The sequence below is a fragment of the Chroicocephalus ridibundus genome, chromosome 1 (genome assembly GCF_963924245.1).
Source record: "Chroicocephalus ridibundus chromosome 1, bChrRid1.1, whole genome shotgun sequence".
Lineage (NCBI taxonomy): Eukaryota > Metazoa > Chordata > Aves > Charadriiformes > Laridae > Chroicocephalus > Chroicocephalus ridibundus.
The window spans coordinates 207360907-207386742 of record NC_086284.1 but is presented as its reverse complement, the minus strand read 5'-3'; the positions used below and the strand labels follow the sequence as shown (position 1 = coordinate 207386742).

Here is a 25836-nt window from a genome sequence, read left to right as displayed (position 1 = left end):
TTTTTTTTCTATCACAGAACCAGCTGTAAGTTCTAACTTAGATCTGCAGGAGGCCTCCTGCAGCACTGAGATGCGCCCTGTAACTACGGCATAACACTAAGCATGGTGCAGGGTCCTAAATGCAGATCTGTAGGGTGGTCTTGGATATCCATTACATCTGTGTAATACGGCACAAAAGCTATAGGGAGGAAGACCAGGGCAGGGTACTTTAGAGCCTCTAAAATAAGACATGATCCCTGTGTTGAAGCAATTAACTCAACCCAATGTGTAGCAACCCTGTTTTTAACCTTATCAAATGCTAACATAAAACAAGCTAGATATTTTACCCCATATACGCTATTGGAAGCCGTTTCATAATTTCACACTTCTGCTTGTGAGAAGCCTACAGATTTCAAGTCTGAAATCCTGACATCTTTAATACATTCTAATATTTACTTCCAAATGTATTCCTAGAATGCAATTATATATCAGAATTAATTCTGCTTGAATAAAAAGCTAAATCTCCTTTGGTTTTCTATCATAGAAGACTCTCTCATTCACTGGTCTTCCTGTAAAACCTTTTCTATGGCTTCATTTTATTTGGTCATGGGTGATCAGAACTTTATGCAGTATTTCACGTGGTGTTTCATCGCTGCCTTGTGTAATGCCAAAAGTAGTATTTCCTTCACGGTATTGAAACACCTCACATGATAGTTGGTAGCACGAAAATTACCTTTTTCATGCTTATGTTAGTAGTTCATATTTACCCTAGAAACATGTGATGCACGTAAGTCTTATCTTCATTTTTAAATGGTGAAGTTTCTCTCCCTTCCATCATACATTTCTAGGTTTGCAATAGATGAAGGTGCTGAAGACCCTGACAATTACAGCATAGTCTAACTAGGAAGTGAAAGCCTAGGAAAGGAAAGCCTGCAATCTTAAACGGCCTGTCTGAAGAAGGAAAGAAATGACAGGCACTTTCTCTGTCTGCAGCACAGATTAAAATTTACAAGAAAACTATTAATCAAAATTTCAGAGTACAAGAGTGAGTTAGCAGGCACTTGAATGAGTTATAGCCGTGTTAACAAAGTAGCAGCTCCAGGATTTATCACATTTTCTTCTTCTCATTAAATCAAATGTTCTTTTACGTGACTGGAAGTCTTCTCATTGCATTAGCTCTGGCCACTAAATCCTGATTTTCCAAGTGTTTTGCACTCCCGTAGGACTTGCGGCCTTCCCTCTATCTCGCTTCTTAATAGCAATTCCACTTACTTTCTTTGAAATAGTGGTAGGATCTGAATCCCAGGGGACCTGAAAAGTACTTAATGTGGCATAAAAGCTAATTTCAATATAAATTGAAGGTATTCAACCCTTTTTAAGCTCTCAGAGTTTCAAAAGTTCCCAGGTCACCTCTCCAAGTGCTTAAAGCCCATGATCAGGATTGGAGTTTCAGAAGAACTCAATATATACAAAGCTCAGTGAGGACAAATAAGGAGTGACATGATTGAAACCCTGCCCTTCTGGACATATGTAGATATTTCCCCTGAACAATGTTTGCAGCGCAAACTCAGTTGTGATCCGATCGTGATCCTGTCTTGCGGAGTTGTTCAGTGCAGCCTACTAATTTCTTTTGCCTTCTTCAGAAAACATGTGAAACATATCACAGGACAGGATTGTAGGATTACTCATCGATTGATAAAATGTATACTTTCAATAAACCTTGATGAGAGTATGTAGTTAAGACGGTAGGTAGTTCTAAACACAATGCAGAACATTAGTGGTGCAATGACGTGTACTTACTGACCTGTTGTAGGAAATGCAAAACATCAAGAAAAAAATGTGCCCATTAACTTTTCTTGTATTTCAAATATTCATCTAGGTAGTTGTAATCTACCATCTGACGCAGTTTCTGCAACATCCTGTTTTTCTGAGCAGCTGAGCAGATGTATACCACAGAACTAAAAAGAAATCATCTTTGCTTTATTTCCTATGTTAGGTTTATTTCTAAGCTGCAATCGCAAAAGCACTCTGTGTTCCAGGCTTTACCTTTTCTGTAAGTGATTAAGTAATTTCACTTACACCTAATCGATAATCATGCACAAAACTGGTTCAGATCCTTTGAACCATGCACAGGATGATGCTTGTACGAAAGACATGAGAAACAGTTGTTGTAGCATGCTTCCGCGGTACTGCTATTTAATATGTAGTCCCAGAGATCAAAACCATTTCTCTGTAGCAGAGTTCAGCATATTGAAACGATAGGACACTTCTCAGTGCTGTTCATTATGCAACGCGCTGGATTGTGCATTTCTCATCCCCAGCAAAATTGTACGGAGTATAAGGGACATGCTCAGGCCCATTGGGGTTTCATTACAGTTTCGCAATCTAACCACACACACCTAAGTCACATACAGCATCCTACTGTGAAAATGATCATTTTCCCCAACTGAACCCAATTTTTAATCGAAAACAAATTTTTTCCAGCCACATAAATAGAAGAACACAATTTGAAAACCCTGTCCTAGAAGCAAAAAGGAAGCTACAGCAGCATAACATGCCCAACGCAGAACTTGGAACAAAGCCTATGCAGGCCCAAGGTTTCCGAGGTACAGTACCATGTCAGCTATCCTAGTTAAGATGAAAGATCCTGCTCTCCTGTTTATGCGACAATGGTTTTGTCATAGTCTGATTAAAACAATAGTGTTGCCAAATCTCACAATGTTACCACCTATCTCCTAGCATTTTTCTTCCCTAAATGTGCGAGCTCCCAGAGTTGCAGGACTTACAAGCTGCCTAAAATACTCCGACAATCAGAGGTTTAGCAAAAAGACAGGAAAGTTGACACTAGTGTTTCCTAAAGACTGAGAAACAGAAAGCACAATAAGAGCCCCAAAGTAATTTTCTAAATAAAATCATAAATTCTATTCTTGGGAATGTACGACTCTCTCTTGAGCACGCGAGGTTGGCAACACTGAAATAATTAATTGTACTTTCTCTAAATTACCATTAATTGATGTTTGGTATGTTTCTAAGCTAGCTCATCTAGCAAGCATCAATTAAGTTAAAAGCCTCAAGCACTGTGTTATAGGAGTTTACAAGAACACAGCCTCTTGGTAACGTAAAAATTAATGTGCTTAAAATGAGCTGTATAAGCAGCAAACTGTATTGGTAGAGACGAATAAACTTTAACTTATAGCCAGAGAATGAGGCTTCTTCTCCTTTGTAACAGTAGAAAGCTCCTCATCAACCTTACCTAGACCCAAACTCGCCCACCCGCGCCCCGCTCCCAAGAGGTCCCGCAGCGTGAATGACCTGTCCCAGTGCCAGCGCGACCCCGCCGGGACGCGCAGGCTGCACGGTACGTGCCCCGCTGCCGCCCAGCCCAGCCCCACCGCTGCGGCCGTAGACACAGCAGCTGAAGTCACCACCTTTGCACCTTCCTCGCACCCTTCCTCACCAGGCGCCGCACGGGAGAGAGGCACCGGGAGCCCCCCACCGCCCCCACCGCACACCCGGGCGCGCGGAGGGGGGACGCGGAGGTTGCACAGCCGTTAGGTGTGTCACTTGTTGGATGCCAAAACCCCACGTGTTTGTGGAGAGAAAAGCTCACCTAATATTTAGCACTGCTTGTTAACAAATGGAGTAAGATATTCAGGGCATATTTTCCTTATTGCGGGTGGGAGGGGAATTATGGAGAATGTATTGCTTTGTAGACAAAGCTGAATTTATAGGTTAGGAAAGAGGTTTTAAAATTACCTCACAGATCATTTTTATTGTTGCAATTATTTTAGCTACACAATACCCACTTCTAAATGTATTTCTAATATGAAAGAATATTTATAACTCCCCACTTATGGCTGATCTGCCATAGATAAGAAATAGGTTATAAGCTTTGCATTAATACAAGAACTCACAAATATTTTTTTCCTGGAATGCCTGCACTCTTTATTTCCTTGGTTTTCATACACTGTCACCCGCTGTCAGCCAATATTGTTATCTGCTGTCCCCGCTGTGTTGTGACTAGATCAGAACTTTTGTCTTTCTTGTTTGTGTTGACGGATGTAGAAAAACCACTCTTCACCCGCGATGCGTCACAGCTGAAGGGGACTTTCCTCAGCACAACTCTTAAGAAAAGCAACATGGGTTTTGGATTTACCATCATTGGTGGGGATGAGCCGGATGAGTTTCTCCAGGTGAAGAGTGTAATTCCTGATGGGCCTGCAGCACAAGATGGGAAAATGGAAACAGGTAATTCAGATGGTTCCTCTGTTCTTTTATATGAGGAGTAGAATGAGACATAGATTTTGAGACTCACTCTCTCTGTGAACGCATATATTTTTCCATATTACTTTCTGTGTTAATGTGTAATCCGTCTGCTCTGTAAGGTAAACTTCTCGGATAAAACTTTCTTGTAATTTTTTCTTTCTAGTAATGCCAACTAGCTTATTTTTTTCCCATTTCATAATATTTTAAGGGAGAAAAGATCTCTGCTTTCTCCTACTTAAAAATGGGATGGGATATTCTTTGGTTTATGGGCTGTTTACTCAAGGGGAGTCTGTGCATGGAAAAAAAAAGAGACACACAGAGAAAGCACAGTGCAAATTTATTTCTTTAGAAAGGATGGTTTTGCAAAATAATCAAAGTCGAGTTTGATCCAACATTGTTCTCATTAGACCCATCAAAACAAGAGTTTTCAGTGTGGCATATGGACACGTAGGCATCTGTGGCCTACTAATAAAGAATCTGTGAAAACTAACTAAATAAAAGAAACATCCTCTGAAGAGATTTAAACCTGCTTTTAAGATCTGGACCACCACTGGAAATATTTTCATGTCCACAGATTGATAAAGATTGCAAACCACTCTCTTAGTTTGGAGGGTCACATCAGGTCTATATATGGATGAAACATTTTTGAAGGAAGATGAACTCAGTTACCAAACCAGCTATCATCTCCTGTAGGAGAAGACAATGAAACAATAACAGAATAATTTCGGTTGGCAGGGACTTCCGGTCACCAACCTCCTGCTCAAACCAGGGCTAACTTCGTGGTTGGATCAGATTACTCAGGGCTTCATCCATGGGACTTTAGAAAATTTTATAGGATGGAGCTCCCACAGCCTCTGTGGGCTCCTGTCCCGATACTTAAACACTCTCACGGTGAAGATTTTTGTTCTTTAGATCCAATTGAGATTTCCACTGGTGCAATTGATTACCAGTGTCTGTAGTCCTGTGTTCGTGCAGCTCTGTCGCTGTGCGCCATCTCTCCCCAGCAGTCCTTGTTCCTCAGATAATAGTCAGGCTGCACATTGGTACTGGGATATGTGCATAATCTTTCCTTCTGTTTCTCACCAAGGCTTTACAGAAGAAATTCTAGTTTGGGATTTATATTGTCTCTGCAGAAAACCAAGTTCATGGTGGCCAGAGTCACTGTGAAGATAAGAGAATTTCCTAGCCTGTGACAGGTCATTGTGGATGGACCACAGCAGCGGAGCAGGATCCGTTTAGTGTGTTACAGTATAGGAGGCAGACACGTAAACACACACAGGCACCAAGAATGTGGGTGGAATAGTCCCAAGTGATTCTTCTGGAAATTTCCTTTCATCCTTCTTTTGTTGTAGGAAAGAAATTATCTGGACTACCGTGTGTCAGAATAAATCACCCTGAACTCTAGTTTATTCTGTAGGACTCTCCAGGACTTTGCAAGTAGGAAGTGTGAAGGTTGTGAAAAACATTATTTTTAAAACACCGCAATTTGCTTCAAGTCTTATATTACAGCTGGCATGATGTTTCTGATGCCAAATAGATAAACAGATAATTTATATAACAAAGTAAAACCTAAGAAAGAACTAGGATATAGATTGTTTGCATTGGTTTTATAAAAGAAATTTAGTCTAACAGCTTTTTAATTCTCAATTCTTTTTGCCATTTTAACTTAATGCAATTTGGCTCCCAAAGGCAAAATTAAATTAGCTGATTAAGTGAACAAAGGATACAACAGACTTCCTGAAGTTCAGGAGATTTTAGTGACATGAACTTCATTTTTCCTAATATTTTCTTATCACCTTATACACTGCATGAGAGATTTTCCTTGCTCGTCATGGTTTAGCATCGTCAGGTCCAGCGCTCAAATACAGCTACATGCTGATCCATCTGAAGGGTGGGCTGGTTATTGGTGAACTTCACATGGGGTTCTCTTCTCTGGAAAAGAGAGGATCCTTGCAACACACTTAAATTTTGATGTTGAAATTGAATATGGGTGTCATAATACTATTGATGGTGATTATTCTAGTCACAGATTGTGATGGAAATATATAGGAAAAATTTGCTTTAAAATACATAGGAATAACATTGATTTTTTTTCATGTAATTAATTCAACTATATTAAGAATGCAAGACAGAAATGTACATTCAAATATATAATCACTCTATAATTATGTGAGCCCAATATGTGCAAAATTACTTCTCTGAATAAATTCTGGCCTCAGATGTCTTCATTTTTGAGAAGAGTGACAGAGTTCTGATGTAAATTGGAGAATCTCAGGCTAATGATTGTGGCATCTAACATGGTTTCTATGAACATTTGAAGCGATTTCTAAATATTATAATGGTAAAATGAAAAAAGATATTTAAGGTCAGAATATTTATAGAAGTACTGTTCAGCAATATGCTTCTATTTCCTGATATCCAATCCTTTTCACACTTCCTGAAGCAGGATTTCTCTCCCTATTCAGCCATTTTACAGTCCAAACTGGAGATATGAAAGTCTCCTGGGTGCCATCAGTAGCACTTTGTTCATAAAGCTGTTAAAATCTTATGTTTTAAAACTATTTGAAAATACATATGTACCTTTTGTTTGTTAGGTAGGCATCATTGGATGATGAATAGAGCTTTTAAAATAGATTTTATTTATTCTTTTGACATGAACTGTGTGGTGGTGTGCAATTTATGTGCACTGCAGCTATGATCACAGTCAAAGCAGGCTTTGATAAATGATCAAAATATCATATTGTGGCCGTAGGGCATCATAGTAGGAAGCTTGAGGACAGTGGCACTATGATCTGTGAAGCAACATGGGTGTAAGGGATAACCACAGGTGCCGGTAATACACCTCTGGAGCCTTTCCCTTGCAAGGCTGATGCTTTTTTTTTTTGGCCAAGTGGTAAACAAAATCCTAGTGGTTTAGACCTGCATCAGATATGGGGAAAAAAGGAAGAAGAGGCACCATCTCCATCTTAGCTGATCTTGGCCACAGGCTGAAGCCACCAGTGCTGTCCTTTATCCTAATTGTTAAAGAAACAAGCTCATAGAAAACTAATATTGTAACTTCGATTTACTTCACCTAAAATCTAATTTAGGGGCCAGATGCAAATGCTATTCAAAAAGAGAGGTAAATCTGTGTAAGATGTTATTGCCACACTTTTAACGTGATCACAACACAGTGATTTCACCTGCAGGTTTCAAAATGAAACAGTTTTGGATTTTACCTCTTGGAACATGGAAGCAGCTGCCTGACAGTGACTTGGTGTTGGTCTGATGCTATGAAACAATTAAAGCAGTGAGGCAAACTGAGTGCACTGAGATGAAACAAGAGATATCTGAGGTCCTGGTGATCTAAGACCACCACTCAGTGCCCAGTGCTGGGCAGTAAGAAGCAGCTATAGTTGTCCCAGACCCACAACAAACCTCACAGGCAGACTCAGAGGAACCACATCTCAGTGGATGAGTCAAAACCAGCCAAAATTACATTCCTGGTCCCATTTGCCAGATGTTTCAGAATTCCTAAGGGTTATTATGCCCTCGTGTAAATCTAGCATCTGTGAGCTAATGGCTGTTAATAATACTGCAAATGCCTTTCTAGGACATGTTTTAGCATTTGGAGCTCAATCAAGCTGCTGGATATGAACATTACACTCCACAGCATCTCTGTCTACCTCAAGACAGCCTAGGAGCTGATACCACATTCTTTCCTGAGAGGTTACATTGCTTTGTGTTGTCTGAAGCCTCACGCTGCCGATAGAAAACTGTCTGCATTTAAGAGGCCCCTGCATCCCATTAAAATGCTGAGTGAATGTCATTGGTAAAAGACTGCATCTACATGAAAAGATTTTTATACACTGAGTGATTTTGAATGACTGCTGTTCTAAGGCAAACATTTAGGCCCGCGGCTGAGTCAGATAAAAGCTCAAGCTGCAAAGGCAAAACCTTTCCTACAATTCTCAAGGTTATTCAATGGACTAGATAAACTGAAACACTCCCACATGATCGAGCTCGGGAAAGATTCTTACTCTGAGTGTTTCAGCAAGTTCCAGTTCCTCTGGTGAAGGTTTCCAGGAAGCAGCTCAAAGACACGGTGCACAAGTGATTAATTGAGTCATTAATTGAGTCTGTTGATGACCCTTCTGACTGATGAATAGCTGCGGTCGTTGCAGATTGAACTTTCAAGAAATGTATATACGTCTGTGATGAATTGTCGTAGTTCAACAGTGTGAATCAAGAAATGGGAAACATGTTCTTTCATTTCATCAGCCAAGCATACACTTGTCCAGCTCCAAGATGCTAAATCATCTGCAAACAATGCAGACGCGGGCTTTTTTAGATGCTATTCTCTCAGGAGTGGTAGCTTCACTATAGAGATAAAAATTCATAAACGTAAGATGAGGTTCAGCTAACAGATATAGATGTCTACAAGACAGGTGTCTACACCTGCCACATCCGTAGACATCTACCACTTCTAGATAACTGTTGCATTTTTACAAGTTCAAACAGATCCTTAATTCTGTTCCCTGTTTGTCCATTGTCAGTTCAGATGAACAAACCATTACCTCACCTAATGTCCAATCAGATGAGATGCCAGCTGTCCAGTTTCAGCAACACCAGAAAAAGCGAGCTATGTATGCACAAGGAATGCCCGCAATCCAAAGAAGAAAAAATGTTAAAATTACAACAACAACAACAAAAGAAAAGTTTTGTCAGTCATCCGGGAATGTGAATACTGTCAGAATATCACCACAGGACTCAGTGTCTCACGAGCACACACCACTGTACCTATCTTCTTTTTCAACCAGCTCAAGCCTCTCTTGTGCAATCAGTCAAGATCCACCTGACAATATTCCCTTTTACAACATTCCTCCTCCATGGTAGCTGACTGTTTACCACAGTTGTCATCTCAAGAAGTTCACTCACCAGGAGCTTGGCGAGGAACTTGTCACACACACATGTAGGATTTAATTTCCACAATACCAGAAGCTGGCTTAAGTTTAGAGTTTAGTTATCTCACCTCCCTGACACCCTAGTACCGCCTCATCTGGTGTGGCATCAGGAAGACTGGCCTCCCCAAAGGAAAGCATTGCATTAGGAACATGGGAGATCATTCTACACATTGGACTGCTGAGGAAGTGGTATCTTTTCATTTTCCTTATGCATCTCCAGCCCGAACCACTCTTTTAATATACACCAAGGCCTCACCAAGTGTCAGCCTTGCAGCTGCAAGTTTGTGCCACGTGGCGGGTCTGTGAGACTGGGGCAGCAGGCATAAAACCAGCTTGCGTTATCCACCTCCCTCAGTACCCTTGCTTTGTTTGGGAGCTAGGATGTTTCATCTGAACCGGCAGCGGTCTTTTGTCTCCCCATTTCAGTCTAGCTAAGACCAAAGATCTCTCTCCCTTCAGATGTTGCTATTAATCCCATGGAGTTAAGAGAAGGAAAATTAACGGTTTGGGAAGTAACTAGCAGCAATAACAAAAATGTTTCAGGCATCGTGGAGAGTGAGAATTTCTCCCAGCCGTGTTAGGCCAGTCGGTGTGGATCTGTGCTATGTTTACTGCTTGTGTTCCTACTCCTTTTAGCACCGACAGATGAGGAAACAGTGCAAAATACAGCAGAAACAGTATATTTGCATGATGTGCAATAAAAATCACTGCATTCTCTGTTCAGCCACAACACCTACAGTTCCTTTCACCAGTGATACTGGTTACATTTTCCTGTTTGTGAGCCAAACCAGGAGGAACCATTTGTTGAAACCTCAGCGTGGATTTCTAAAACCAGTCTTCTTTCATTTCGCAATTTACTTTGCCTTTTCAAGGAGAGGAGATTGAGAGGGTATTGGCACTGGGACTGCAATGTGAATGCTGTGAAATGAAACCAGAATTTTTTAAAGAGCAACTCCTTTTTTTTTTTTTTTTTTTTTAAAAAAAAGGACTAAATGTGATTCTTAACTTCAATTTTGAAAGATAGAAGTTTCTCTTCCCCTAGTTGCTATCTGTTCTGCCTGATGCAGAGTTAGAGCTCTGAAATATGACAACATTATACTTAAGAGTTTTCAAACAGAAAGCAAAGAAAAAAATGCCAATTTTACTATTTATTTGATATTATGTATTGAGACTGTCACTGTAGCTGGGGGAAGGGATATGACTTGTGGTTTTGAACGCTTGATGGTGACAGTAAAAATAATACTTGCATTTTAGGAATATTAATAGCAATTAAGAGCTTGGTAGCAGAAAGATATTCTTTTTTTTCAATCCCCCTTTCTTTCCTATTTTAAGTAGACAATCCATTGAACTCTGCATGTAGATAGCACTTAGGCTGCTAGAAATTGTTAATACTTGTGCTATTTTTCTAATATTAATTTTCTATTATATTTTTGTTGTTTTTATTGCTTTCATATAAAACGAAGTTGCTACAGTGATCACAGTAATATCTGTAAATTGCTTTTCACATTAACCAAAGACCGGGGAAAAGAGTTTATTTTACTGAATTCTAATCTTCATGAGGTTCCTATTTTAGTGTTTTCTTCACATTTTTATTCTTTTGGTACTCACTAGGTTGTTAGGTACTCATTGAATGATAACCAGAACAGAGATGAGCCTGGACTAAAAAATTTGTATCCACGTTTTATATACCACATGCTGTTACTGTCTACATCGAAGGTCTTTGTGTGCATCTTGTCAGATTTCTTTGGTTGGCTGGTGTGATATTCAATAGCCTCGTGTTCTCCCCGAGGTGCAGAAAATCCATATGTCGCTATCGGTTCTGCCCGATACAGCGTTAGAGCTTGAGTCCGTGTTGCCTATCTATCAAGCTACTGAGCATTCATTAAGCACCACATACAAATCTTTCACTTTAAAACCATTGCACTTCGCATAAATATTCCTTGAGATATGAAGAGAGCTATTGATTTTTCTTAGCCCTGTCATTTGGCTATTCCCTTGAAGTCTTCAATTAAAATTATTTATACAAACTGGAAGAGCAATTAACAGCAGTGCATCTAACCTGGATTTCAAAATGCTTCTGAAAATGGACAGTAATTCTTTAAGAAAAAAATTCTTAGGAACTTCTTGTCTTCACCTAACATGCAGTCTCGCTTCATGGGATGATTCTTTTTCTGTGTTACTGGTACAAATGGGACTTGGCGATCTCTGACTCATATCTTGGTTTTTAGCCCTGAAGTTTGCCATAATTTAGAAATTTTGGGAGTCTTCTATCACAAGCTTTAGGCTTGAGGTGTTTCAAAGCATCACATTAAGGAATGTAGATCCTCAAGTATGGTGTCAATAGGGAGGGAAGGGTTGCCACCAGCAGAGAACTGAGTCTACCAACATTTGGGATCCAATTCAGCTGTGTAAACAGAGGTGTCCGGTACCATTAAAAGTGCCAGAGATCCCACCTAGGCTCCTCCTGCCCTTCCAGGCAGCAGTCTCTTCTAAGTCCTGTGTCATACCTGCAAGTCCCATATGAACATCTCAAATGCCCAAGGCTGTCGTAAATGATGTTAGACGCCTACTTAAACTACCACATTCCTCCTTCAGTGCCTTAAGAGGAGTATGTTAATAGACTCCTTTGTTTTTCCTTATCTCTATTATAGCAAGCAGTGATTGATTCATTACTGTAATAATAACCCTTTTCTGACAATTTTAAGGATAGTTGTTTCCCCTAGCCTAATTCAAAGTTCACATTTGTGGCTTTATGAACACTAAAAAGAAGTGGCAAAAACCCTTTTAAATTTAATAGGCTTAATTTTCACTCATTTCACCGTTCAAACAACATTGATGGTTGAGTTCAGCCGTATATTGGTGATTATAAATTAATTTTCATCTCCAGCACTTATAATATTTCGGTTCAGATATTATTGGTGCCCGTAAAATATATACCAATACTAGGATCGAATAATATATGTAACTTGTTTTCTTTCCTATAGTGACTATTCTTCAGAAAATTCATTTTTTCAAGACCAGATAATACATAGAAATGCAGCAGAAATCTGAAAAGAACAGCGATCTTTCATTTTTCTTTGATAAAATCCATATTTACACACAGGAGAAAAATCATAGCATGCAAGGTTTATGGCACATTTCATTTTGAAAGAAATTCACATTTGTTGACGCTATATTTTGATCTATGTTTATCAGTCCTAAGAATGATAATATGTGCTTGCTACTTGAAACAGTAAAATATTGGACATCTAAATAGGTGAAGTTCTGGCATATGGAAGTGTGCCGCATTGTCTTCTGCAGGAGAGAATGTATAAGCAGATCTGCTCAGATGTAGTATGTTAACTCTCATGGCTAAGGCATTAAAGCAACTCTTCCCGCACCAACTATAGGAAGTTGAACATGTTTATTAGAAACGGCTGAGGTCTGAACGTGTCCAGCCATGCCAGATTCCACATGTGCAGCACTTAGTGTCTTTTTATCTGGCTGCTTTGCCTTTGATCAGATTTTCTCTGCGGTTATGTTTTTATTTAACACAGAAACCAAAGGTGAAGCAATTCGATGGGAAGAGAGGGCATAATGCAGATACAATCTATAATGATATAAACAAGCCTGTCTCTTATGGACAAATGGAACACGATCCATATACACAGGACGCACGCACTGTGTTTCATCTAAGCCGCCAGTCTCGGTCTCTGTAACAAGAGTAAATGTAGAACTTCTGGTGCTCAAGGGTGACATATCTTTAGCAGAGAATGAGATAATACAGAAATCAAGAAACACAGTGAAGTAAAATACAAAAGAGTAAAGGTGAAAAAGCAGAGAGAGTATTTCGAAGGCAAACTGTTCAAGTATGTGCAGCCTCACTGTTCTGTTAATTCAAGATATAACTCCATGGAAAACATGCCTATAAAGGCCAAAAGCATAGGCAAGGATACTAAAACTATGTCGTACATATTGCAGTGTGCAAAAAAAAAAAAAAAAAAAGGCAGAAGAGATGTTAGATAATTTTTTCCTGTCTACTACCACATACTAAGATACTTTTATCCCCTTTTACTCTTCATGTTGTCATACACCAAACCAGTGTGCTTGACAAGTCTCAGAAGCCCATAAATTCATTCTTCGATCACACAAAATCGATGTACGATCTCCATCATACAAAATATGCAGATGCCGCTATTAGGATATTTAACATAGGCCGGGAGATGATAAATATCTTGTCACGATCCTCACATTTATTAGGACAATTTTTGTAAATTTTGCAAGTTCCCAGTTGAGTAAGCAGTGTGCAATGAACTCAGTGGCTGCCAAAAACGCTGCTGTTGCAGAAATAACTTTTCTCCTATCAAATGTAATTAACATCTATCTCGCATGATTTGGCTATTTGTATGAAAGACAAAAATATACATTGAAAATAATAGTCATCATCTTCTCATGTACCATTTCATTCAATAAATAATGACATCTTATTGCTTAACAAGAAGAATGATCTGGGAATGGGGAAAGAGCTTCTTTCTATATAAAGAGATGACAGGGAAAGCGAGAACTTCATATTATAGTAATGAAATTATTAATCTAGAACTATACTTTTCAATATCATCAGCCATGCCACCTTCGATTTTCTTTTAATTTTGTTGTTTTGTCATATAGGACTTTATTATACCATTCAATTATCAAAACACAAAGTAAACATTTGGCTGAGTTTCAGATTTTTGTTCATTTTGTATTAAAAATTAAATAGAGTAAAAATGCGTAGTCACCTCTGCCTCCACATTTATATTAGATATATTAAAATCTGAGAGTTCAGAAATCCAGCTTTTCATTTGCCTTTAACTATTCTTTGAGCATAAATTTTAAAACTAAAATTTAAAGTGAATTTTAAACCCTTTCAAAATTTAAGAATTAATTAAGTAATAACTTTGAAGTCAATACAATTTCTGCTGTAATATTTAGAATGGGGAATATCTTTCTTAACAGTTAGCAAATATTTTACTTGAACAAATTAGTTAAAATCCCTGAACTTCCACATCCAAGAGGAGAAATGGTCATTTTAGAACTTTGTAAAGTCCAATAATTATTGCAGTTAGCAACTCCCATCATAACTACTACAAATGTCAGTGAAGAGAAGCCTAGTAGAGTTGAACTTAAGATATTTAGGCTGACTACTGTATGTGTCCAATTGTGAAATATACATTAAAACAGGAATCTGCGCTCAATAGCAAGTAGATCCATTTTTTGTTAGTGTTCTGAGTTTTTCATTTGATGCATGGCATAAAGAAAAAATTTCCAGAATTGCATTAGAGATGAAGAAACGTTTCCAGGCATATAAATCATATTCCAGGAGCTTTGTGAACCTTTAACTAATGAAGGTTACAGAGACATTTCAGGAAATTTTGTTATGCCTTCACTTCTAAAGCATCTTTCACTGTCTGTTGCTGGAAACGGGGTATTAGCATGGATGCACCTCTCATCTGACCCCATTTAGCTGTTCACGTAGCCTTTGTAAGAAGAGCAAAGTTTATTCCAGCGCTTATGCAACTGACTCTTTCTAATTGATGATTCTGACATTTTAAAAAATGGCTTGTTTGTTTGAAAACCTGTAATGATAATTTCTCACTAACAGAAGGAGCACTTTTCAAACCAGTAGGCGGGCATGAAGTTAATCCTGATGAAAAGTGAGAAGGCCCTGGGAAATTTCATCCAGCCTTTCCTCTCTCCACCCCACAAAAGTCCTCTCTCCTCAGCAGTCACATAAGTGCGATTTTTATTCTTAGTCGGTGAAGGGAGGTGGAGCTTGAGATGTGATGCTGCTGCCGTATGTTCCGAGCATGCAGCGGCAGGGGGTTGCCCGGGCACCGCTCGCTTCTGCTCATCTCCTCTTCCAGCAGACGCGACAGGGGAGCGGTACCATGGTGGTGGAGCCAGGCTCCCCTAAACACTGCTCCTCCGTCATGCCCAGATAAGAGCTAGACAAATTCTTGGTGACTGGAGGTCAGGAGTTTTGCCGGGTCTCAGGGAGTGACTTAGGGGGGGTGGGGGGAGAGGGTCCCGTCTCCAGAGGCTGGGTGCAGGACTGGGAGAAAACTGACTGGACTAGGATTTGCTGGAGCTGAAGATGTGACAATTTGTTTTTCTTCTGCAGGGAGGCAGGGAGAAAAGGCAGTAATTTTATGCTCAGAGATGGCTGGAGAGTGGGTGTTTATATGCCTGTGTGGGCACCTGTAGAAGGAGGTGGGAGAGGGGAGGGCAAGGTACTGAAGAAAAGAAAAGGAGCCCTCCGAGAAAGGTCTGAGAGCAGTGGTGCGAGTCTAGAACTTTTAAACACTGACACTTTCAATTCTTTTGATGTATTGCTTTCTTCTTCAGCTCCTAATGAAAGTAAATTAAAATTCTTTGTATTCAACTAATTTATTCTGCATTAAAATCAGCATCATTGTATGCAGTATTTACTGAGACTTTCTTTGCCATACAGAGCATCGCCTGTGGTACTGCTGAGGAAAAGTCAGATAATATTGAACACCTCTTCTTTTCTTGATAGGTCTGTTCCTTGAGAATTTATTCATAGGCTAATAGTGAGTCATGAAGCATGCTGGGTTATGCTGCTGCTCCGTTATTCATAATCTTTCCTATTCCACCTGTACGTACACAAAAAACAAGTCTCAATAAGCAAAGGCTATCATCAGTTGATGATTATTGGCCTGAAATTACACCTCTGAATCCTGCAAACCCATCAGCTCTGCAGAAGCTGGCAGGGTTGAGCTGTAACTGTAACAGTGAAGGACTGAAAAGCAGAGGAGAAATTGGTGAGTTTACTCTAGGGCAATTCAGAGAAAGCAGGCAGCAGAAAGAGGTGGGATACTGGAAAAAGAGGAAATTGAGATAGTAATGAGAACCTGACAGTGCTTTCATGACTTGTAAGGGAGAGGTGCAGGTTGTAGTTTAATAGGAGCATCACTGTGATTGTATGGGAATGAAAGACACGCAAGATGTGCCGGGCGGCATTAATCATACCACCATCACTAGCATGTTCCTAGGGTTATTCCCCTGGTATTGTCCAGAGCCTCAGCCAGGGCACTCAGTACCCATCTTGTTCGATTGAGCCTGGTTGACTTTCTTCCACTGAAACCTCTAGAAAAGTCCATGTACCACAAGGTGCCTGGTGGGCTCCAGCAGGTTGTCCTGAGGCAACTGGAGAGGAAGGCATCAAGACACAGCACAGACACTGCCTCCCGTCAGACCTCATCACTGGCACCAGAAATCACCCGTGTATTTAACCTTGTTTAATTAATAGGTGGGTTTGGGCGTAGATTCCTCAGTAAAATTCCATATGAAATTCATGCAATGCTGCAGTGCTACACATACAATACAAAATATTTTCCACATTTTTGTGTTCGTACTTTTTATATAATTTTTGAGGGTTCTTTTATTTTGGGGGGAGGTTGTTGTAACATAGACAAAAGAAGTTAAAAATACTATTGTTTCACCTCTGGTCATTTTTCCAGACAGGTTAGAATGGCAGCATCATTACTTAGATTTCAAAAAAGCTTTGTGGGGTTTTTTGTAGATCGTTTTTGGCAATCTGTTTAGTCTGTCTTATTCCAATTATTTTCTGTATATCAGAGTATATTTTTTTAGGCCAAACTTGATTGCATCAAAAGGAAATGCAGTTGACTATTATATAAGAGATTCAAGTGTTGCTAGTGCAGTTCCTACTTATTTTAAAAGTAGTTCTGAATTGTTTTGGGAAATCGGGATGATAATAAGAATTGCTCTTGAAGAATCGAACAAGCAGCTCAGAGAAGTCTCACATTCGCTAGCCCTTGTTCTCCTGGTGGATGTCCACTCACCAGATGTCTGCTGGAAATACAATACAGCAGAAAACAGTCTACGAGGTTCCTGGAGTGTGTGGAAGATAAATTCCTGACACAGCTGGTGAGGAAGCCAACTAGGGAAGGAGCCCCATTGGACATGTTGTTTGTGAACAGAGAAGGGCTTGTGGGTGATGCGATGGTTGGAGGCCATCTTGGGCATAGCGGTAACAAAATGTCAGTTCTCAATTCTTAGAGAAGTAAGGAGGGGGATTAGTAGAACCACCACCCGGGACTTCTGGAGGGCAGACTTTGGCCTGTTTAGGAGGCTGGTTGACAGACTCCCTTGGGAGGCTGCCCTGAAGGGCAAAGGATTCCAGGAAGGCTGGACATTCTTCAAGAAGGAAATCCTAAGGGCACAGGAGCAGGCCATCCATATGTGCTGAAAGACAAGCTGGTGGGGAAGAAGACCAGCCTGGCTGAACAGAGACCTTTGGCTGGAACTCAGGGAAAAAAAAGAGAGTTTATGACCTTTGGAAGAAGAGGTAGGCAACTCGGGAGGACTACATGGATGTTGTGAGGTTATGCAGGGAGAAAACTTCTCCTAGCTAACCCCAACCCAGAAAGAAATTCTCAGAAAACACACAGTTCTTTGTCTAACCTCTTTTTAGAAGCTATATCTTAACTTTCTGTTTATCAAAGCTCCTAATAATAAGAATTCTCTTAAAGTTTGTAAGCAATGTGTATGTTTGTAGCGTAGGTATAGGTATAGATATAGTGGTCAGCATTACTGAAGCTCCAGCGGTGACACTGGTGTCGGTGCTCCCTGAGGCCGCACAGCACCCCACGTCTTTTTACAGCAACATCCTACACAACCATTTTCAAAGGCATAATCTCAGCCAGAATTCATCCAATTCTGAGTCATCCAATTCTATGACACACTTCCAAATATATGCTTTTTCTAATCACAATCTGTTAGAGATAATCCATTATAAGACAATAGGATGCGTATTAGATGTAGTACAGGTATCTGGATAAATCTAAAAGTGTTAAACAGATAGTAATATAAAATTGATTATAATGCTAGCAAATGTTGAACGCGTATGACTAATTGCTTTTATATACGTATGCCTGTGGGTAGATGTGCTGAAGGTGGATCTCTGTAAAATGTGTGAATGTATATACGTTTATATATATATAAAATAAACATAAAATTGAGTACATTTCAGAAAAAAATGCAGCTGTTTCTAGGAACTAGGGGAGGTAGAGGAACTATAATATTACTTCATCATATCGAATATTATTACAGACATATCACTGAGGGGCTCCATGCTGTGGAGCGGTCACTTTTACAGTGATCAGCCTGGTCTCTGGGGTATGGATTTTGACTTTCCCATGTAGAAATACGTTCACATATAGATGCTAACTCATTTTGCATGTGTGCGTCAGAATTAAGAGCTAATTATCTTTCACTATGACTTCTGCATAATCCTTTATCTTGGGCTGACAGAGAAAGCTGAGCTTTCCCTCATTTGGGTCTTCTACCAGTTTCTTCCACCAGGAGTGGCACTGGCCACAGAAATCAACATCAAGACTCTCTCTCTCTCACACACATAACTGGAATGCAGCTGAGGGGGAGGCCCAGACCAAGTACAGAAAAAAAGGAGGCACCAGAATAAAGACACTAAAGCAAAGGATGAAATATAAAATATTATCTCAATAAAGACTGCATCAAAATCTGTTTGCACAATGCAAACACATCGCACGCATGGCAACAACCTTTGATCCGTCATTTTCCAAATCTGAAAGTTTTCTTTTTGGGTATATAATAGATATCATAAAAGAGACTTGAAACAATCCCTCTCTGAGTCAAGACTGGAAGGGCAGAGTCGGTGTGTAGTCAGTGCCTGATAGCCTGCCTATAGGTACCACGGCAGCAGCCCTCTCCAGCTGACAAGCAGAGCGGTGCATATTACCTTGTACAGTATAACTGCATCTGCTTCAACAGACTTCAGCAGGATTTTGACTCCTTGCAGTGGCAGCAAGTTCTTCTCACAGGTCTTAGGAATGACATGGGCTACCATGACTTCTTTGTGACCTCTGTTTGCATCTTGCAATAGCAGTTTTCAGGGACGGCCTGTATATCGAACCTACTCCTTCAGAGTAATTTAAATTTCTCGTGCACTTTAGCCTCACTGTTATATTGCTATCAGTGATGGAATTAGATTTTCCTTTAATTCCTGATTTAGCTGGAAAAGAGAGAAATCACATTAAGCTTGTATGATTTTTATTCCTTTTTCTTTCACCTCTTTGCATTTCAGTCAACTTGATGCAACAGTATTAATTTGCCATTAAATGAAGGCACACCTCCTGTTTTTGTGTTTGAGTTAGGCAGCATGTCTGTTTTTTAATTTGGGAGAGTGAGGGATTTGAGGAAATTGCAGAATGCTCACGTAACTAATTTCTCTTTTAATGGCAATGGCTTTTAATCTCTTTCACGTCTTGTTGGTATCTGAGCACATCTGGGTCTTACTTAGGTATTCAAAATCTTTGTTATGCCTCGAGAGCATCCTTCCCAAATGGATTCTATTTGTGCAAGTGAAAAAGAATATATTATCAGTCATCTTAAACAGTCTTGCTTGTGCACATTCTCTATAACTACACAAAAATAACCATACAGACAAGTACACTTGTTCTACTTCCTTTCGTAGTTGAGGGGGGAGGGGTAGAAGCCTTCAGTAGAAGAAATGTAGAAAGTGGGTAAGAAGCAACTTGGGAAAACATTTAATTTGAGTTCAAAGTAGAACCTGACAAGACTCCAATAGAGAAGAAGCACATCTATTATGTGCAAGGAGTTCTTCCCCGTCCATGCAGAAGACTTGCAATTGGACCTAAACCTCAGCTTTGACATTACTCTTTTTAAACATGGTATCAGTTTTTGAATTCTAGGACACAACCATTAATAAGTTTGGGGAACATGCTCTTTGTAACGTTACACAAATCCTAAGGCAAGGACTGTGCAAATACAGAACTGCCTTTCAGCTTCTTTGGCCAGCATGTGGGACAGTAGCCACTGATATCAGAGGAGTTTATCCTACACTTTGTCTACACCACAGTGTTTCTTCCCCCATTGCTTCTAATATTTGTTTTCTTTATTTCCATGTCATTTAAGTGATATTATCAGTTCCAGTATTCCCAGCTCTCTTGTACTAGGCTGGTTTTGAGGAATGTCTGGTGCTATGGAGCTCTTTCTGATAGCAACAGCCTAAAGCTGGGCATAGAGGCAGATGGTCTCAGCTCTCTCAGAGTAAAGGCTGTCCTGTGCCTTCAAGCCCAAGTGAACACAGCTGGAGGAAAATGTGCCACCTGTAGATATCAGCAACACTGCACCAAAGAAACTTTTATGCTTGCAGTTATATAGGTTTGGGATTGCCTCAGAACCCAAACACACTCTCCAGGTCTTAGACTAGATGGGCCACTGATTCTCCTTCTAAATCACTGCTCTTTTTGAAGCCAGCCGAAGCTATATGAATAAGTGTGAAAACATGCATACCTCTGTTCTCCAAAAGAACCTTTTAGATGAGTTCTACTATGAGTGATTTATGCTCTTCAGAATTTGCAGTAAGTCCTGGAGGACAGTGAAGTCTGAGAAAGGAAATGGTTTTGGTCACCACAGATACCAAAGTTAGTGTCCTCTCTTGTTATGGTCTTTATCATATAACAACATATAAACACATTGAGAAGCATTTCACATTAGTTATCCCTAGAACATTAAATAATTCATAGAAGTAGTGTTGGTAATTGTATTATAGTGACATTAACAGCATGCTATCAGACTTCTTCATTGCATAAACCTCCTCCACTGTCCCTGGTTAATCAGTATGCTCCTTGCCATGATAATGCTAGCAGTGCTTTTACCATCGTTCTCTCATGTGGGATAATAATATACTTATTTTTGGAATGATAGTGAAAAGACTGGGTAGTTTCATTCCCAATGGAAGTAAAATGATAGAACTTCTCAGAATTTGTTTCTTCACAGTGTTTAACTAGAATTCCAGTTATTTATTAACCCTGAAGATCCAGTCATGTTTCAGTAGTAGTTTACAATATTACAGGTTCAGTAGACATACTGAACCTGACATATTCAGTAGACAATACATTGATTGATTGGTTCACCTATGTATATAAAATTTGTCAAGACTGAAAAATTTTGGTATTCCTTGCTGGGAAAAGCTAAAGGACTGCCAGTTTGGAAATGCTGTGATTTGTTTTCTAAATATTAAATGGGAACATAATATATAAACTTTCACTAGTACAAAATAAGAAAAAAAATATGATAAGAAAAACCATGATAATTATATTTTGTAATTACAACATTTAGTACATTGTTTTCAATTATTGTAAAAGCTAGTTCTATTTTACAAAGTGGTTTATTATCCTAAGAACAGGTACACATTCTCCCTGCTATATCCATTGTAAAATCCACGAAATCCAAACACACAAAGCCAAAAGCAGGGAATTCATTCGCCCAGCCATGCTTAACTTTGCTGATAGGACAATATTATTTATAGTGATGTCTCCCTTGTTAGTGTCAGCAGCCCCAGATTTGGTTTGAGTGATTCATCGAGACAATTTTGTGTTTCTTTAATGAACCTGTATCTTCTTGATTATGCTAAATGCAGAAAAAATTAAAATAGGAACCCTGCTTTTGGTTTTGTACCTAGGGTTGTTTGAATTTTTTAGTTTAACCTTAGATGGGTTTCTTCTGATTGTAATCCCCATTGAAATTAATGAACGTGTCATTTCACTGTATTTCTAAAAATCACACAGATGATATACAGTTGATCTCTTACTGCGTTTTTTTTTTTTGTCTGGAAATTGCTTTCTGGTGGGGCATGTATGTGAGCAGTGTGTGCACGCAAGCCTGAAAAATTAATAATTTCACACTGGAACGGTCATAAGAAGCAAAAAGAACAAAAGCAGTTTTAATACAAATAGCCAGCCATTTTTTAAACATTATTTTTTGGAGAAGGATTCACGAATAGACTCTAGGCTTTTTACACCTGCCTGAAGCAAGGCAGGGCTCTTGGACACGCAACCAGGTAGGATATTTTTGAAGACAGGGAAGAACAAAGCACCCAGCACACATCAGTTTCTTTTCGCTTTCTCTAGCACTTTGCTGCTGGCATTAACATCCCGAATTCCTCCTGCTCCTTCTGTTCCCGTTTCCCACTGCACACACGCTCATCCGTTGCTCGTCCTTAGTTATCTCCTGTCTCTAACGTGCCACATCCCTGCACATATCATACTTTTACCCTTCTTTGTGCACTTCTCAGGCAGCAGATAGTTCTTAGAAGGAAGTTTGTGAAATGGCTGCCCCATTTCCCACCATTTTCACAGGCTAACCAAATATGGGTAACTCGTGCATAAATTATGCCTGAGAGAAATTTTCCATTTTCTGTCACTATGGCTACTATCTCCAATCGGATGGGAGGCCACAATTTGCTCTCAATTTTTGACGGACACAGAAGCAATACACTCTCAGGAGAGAAGGTACCACCTACTTTGTCAGGAACAGCTTGGAAATACTGTATGGAAGCAAATGACAATAAGTGGTAGCCTTTTGAGGAAAAATTAGATATAATGAGCATTTTGGGAAGAGCTTTTTAACTACAGGCCACTCATGGGATGATTCGCAGCGAGAACAGTAGGAGATGGCAGTCAGACTATGAGACTGCTTTTTCAGTCTGAGCAAATAGTCTCATACGGGATCACAGTCTTTCATAATAACCCATTGTAATTTACTTTTATTCATTAGCTAATTAACAAATTAATAAATTCAAACATCCAGAAAATTAATTCTTTTCTAATGAGGAAGATATGGTGTGTTCTCATACACAACAGAGGTTTAATGCCCCTTTATATATAAAATCTGCGATTTGACGATTGAGCAGTAATTGATGTATCCGTAATGCAGTTTAGATTGTTGCAAGTCTTAGGATCCGTGCATTGGGCTGAATCCCACATTGCACTGGAAAATCACAGAGTATTTACCCTGCAGTGCTGTTATTGTTGTTCAAATATTTACTGCAGTGGAAATGAAGTCATGAGGAAACCGTGACTCCTCAGCGCCATAAACCGTACAAGAGTACCGCAAATTCTCATCTCTCTCTCAGAAAGCTTATAAACCAAAACAGAAAATAGAGAAGGTGCATGAGACGTACAAGGAGGCAGAATAGCTAGTGGGAGATTGGATACTCCTCATAAAAGGAGAATGTGATTCTTAGCCATGCAGCTATGAGGGTGAAAAGTGACCTTTGCCTAACCATCGTAAGGCTGGCGTTCCCTGTGGGTTATAAAGCAGCCTTAAAGAAGGGGCTTGGGGGGACTTTTGTTAATGATTTTGCCTCCATCTCACCCAAAGAATTATTATGCAAGCTGAATTTTGTAGTTTAGACTCAGTGTAGTATTCAGGAATGGGCTGGAAAAGAAAGCATGAATTATTCAGTGGTGAAGGTGTTAAATTGTTTTGCAAAGAATAAAAATATATTGTCCTTGACAATGAGTGCTTGGCAATGAAAGAGGCTCTAGAGATATTAAGACAACATTTGCTTGGAAGGAAGGTCAGTTTGATAATACATTACCCTCTATTAACCTGGAAAAATACAGTGAAACATGAGAGAACCAAAAGGAACTCCACTATTTCTCTTTGCTGTACAATTTTAAAGGAACTGATGTAGTTATACATGCCTGAAAAACTATTTAGGAGATTTTTGGTATAGAAATTAAGCGAGAAGCTCTCTGAAGTAGAGGTAATTTTTATGTTGATGATTTTACTATCAAAAAAGATAAAATAGGGGTAATACGTAAGATAAGCATGTATCAGCCTGAAGGTAGAACGGATTTTATAAAACTTTTAAGTAGAAAATGACTCATATACTAGCCACACATTTGTATGAGATATTTGTTAATGAATTGTTAGTCAAAAATGACCCCATTTTAAATGCACTGAGGTATTTATACCAGTGGACTACTGGTAAAAATCCACTTATTTAACTGGGAATTATTTCACTGTTTTGATACATTTAAATTATGCTTGTTACAAATGAAATGCTTCCTGTCTTTACTTAGGCATAAAAGCGTTAATATGTAGTAACCCAGGCTTCTTTGGAAGTATCTGTCTCTATCTCTGGAAGGTCCTGACCTTGTAAATCCAGTCGACTGCTTTCAAGATACAGCAATATTTGAGGATTTATATGTAGGTACAAATATGAACACATATACAGATATTCTGAATTTCTGGTTTGGCACGACAGTAGATGCTCTAATAACTAGGATGAAGCAGTGAATGAGAACACAGTTCGTTACAAGTGGCAGGATTAAGGACACAAGATATTTAGCCAGAATCGAATTCTTCAGCATGAAGTTTGGGAGTGAATTAATAGTGTTAATAGCGGTGGTCTGGGACAACAGTAAATGTAAACATTTCTCATGGGAAGCATTTGGATGCATACTATTGTAATGGATTGGCCTTGCTAAACAATCTGTCATAGCAACACCTTCAGATTTAGTGTCTGGCGTTTGGCTCCACATCCACGGTTCGGCTCAGGAATAAGCACACTGATTTTCAGAGGTGCCGAGTGCTGGCAGCTCCCACTGAGCTCAGTCAGCAGAATGTGGACCTGAGCAATGAATAGACACAAAATCCACAAATCAAAGCTTTTAATCTCTAGCTTTAAATTAAGTTAATGGCCTAACTGATAGTGAAATCAGATTTGTACCGGTCTCAGAGAGTCAGCTGCTGAAGTTAGGCAGCTGGAAGAGCTGTATGTGTGAGCATGGCAAGAAAAGCAGAGTATTGATCAAACAATGTTGAAAATCATGGTCTTAGTAAATAGATAACCGAATTATAAAACTGCCCTAGTTCTGGTAACTCACTTCAGTTACAGGGAATGTCCTCAGAAACCATAAAATCTCTAAAATCAAAATGAACTTTCAAGTTGTACCGCTATAGATTTAAAATGGAGACTAACCCTACTTATCTGTCTTTACACATGTTTTTTAAGTCCAACTAACGGCTGTTACTTTCACTAAGTACGAATTTAGCTCTTTCATTGCCAAGCACTCATTGTCAAGGACAATATATTTTTATTCTTTGCAAAACAATTTAACACCTTCACCACTGAATTGTTATTGTTTGTCCTCATGGTGCTAGCATTACTCAAAGAAAGGAAAAAACCTCTGTTATTCCAGGTCACAAGCAAAACGTAACTGCTCATTACTAAAAATCCCCTATTACATATATATTTCAACACATAACGACATTTGTCGTTGTGCTGCAGCCTCTTCGTAAGCGCTCCCTCTAGCTCCTCACCTCGTTCATCTCCCTCTTGCCTTCCCCGCGCTTTCTGTCACGAACTAGCGGGTTGCAATGGTGTGCAGTCGACAATGCTGCTGAAAATGTCTTCCACCGGGGACAGGTGGCACCTTGCCAGGGTCCCCATGCAGGGACAGGGGCTGCTTGGTATTTCCATCATGCTCTGCCATACCCGTATGCCTTTAGGCTGCCGGGAGGCTGGCTGGGCTACTTTCCTCCTCCTGGGAGCCATTACCTAGATAAATGTGATGCGCTGCGTACAGAAATAAAATGTTACGCGTACAAAAGCAAATGTGTTGTAAATTTTGACCTCCTTTTTTCTAAAGGGAAAAAAAAAAAAAAAGGGCTTCGTTTCTACATGAGCCTCTGCCCGCAGTGACACCTTTCAAAGCGATCCCAAACAGCGATGCAAACACGGCATACATTTTTTATCTCGCTCTTCAGATCCACTGATGTTTTGTCACGC

The 25836-nt window shown here is 39.5% G+C and overlaps 1 protein-coding gene and 1 long non-coding RNA gene across 11 annotated transcripts in view; one reads left to right on the top strand and one right to left on the bottom strand.

Moving 5' to 3' along the window:
- The window catches only part of MAGI2 (membrane associated guanylate kinase, WW and PDZ domain containing 2), a 755492-nt gene that overhangs the window by 601307 nt on the left and 128349 nt on the right, over nt 1-25836 (top strand). For all 10 annotated transcript variants that reach the window (XM_063323526.1, XM_063323523.1, XM_063323524.1 and 7 more), the window contains 2 exons: nt 2464-2585; nt 4045-4227. In XM_063323526.1, coding sequence (XP_063179596.1) covers nt 2464-2585; nt 4045-4227 — 305 coding nt within the window. The remainder of the gene's footprint in view (nt 1-2463; nt 2586-4044; nt 4228-25836) is intronic.
- LOC134510345 (uncharacterized) lies at nt 19014-25438 on the bottom strand. Its single transcript, XR_010069573.1, has 3 exons — nt 25368-25438; nt 20547-20638; nt 19014-19242 (listed from the first exon to the last, which is right to left on the bottom strand). It is a non-coding gene; the product is annotated as an uncharacterized LOC134510345 (long non-coding RNA).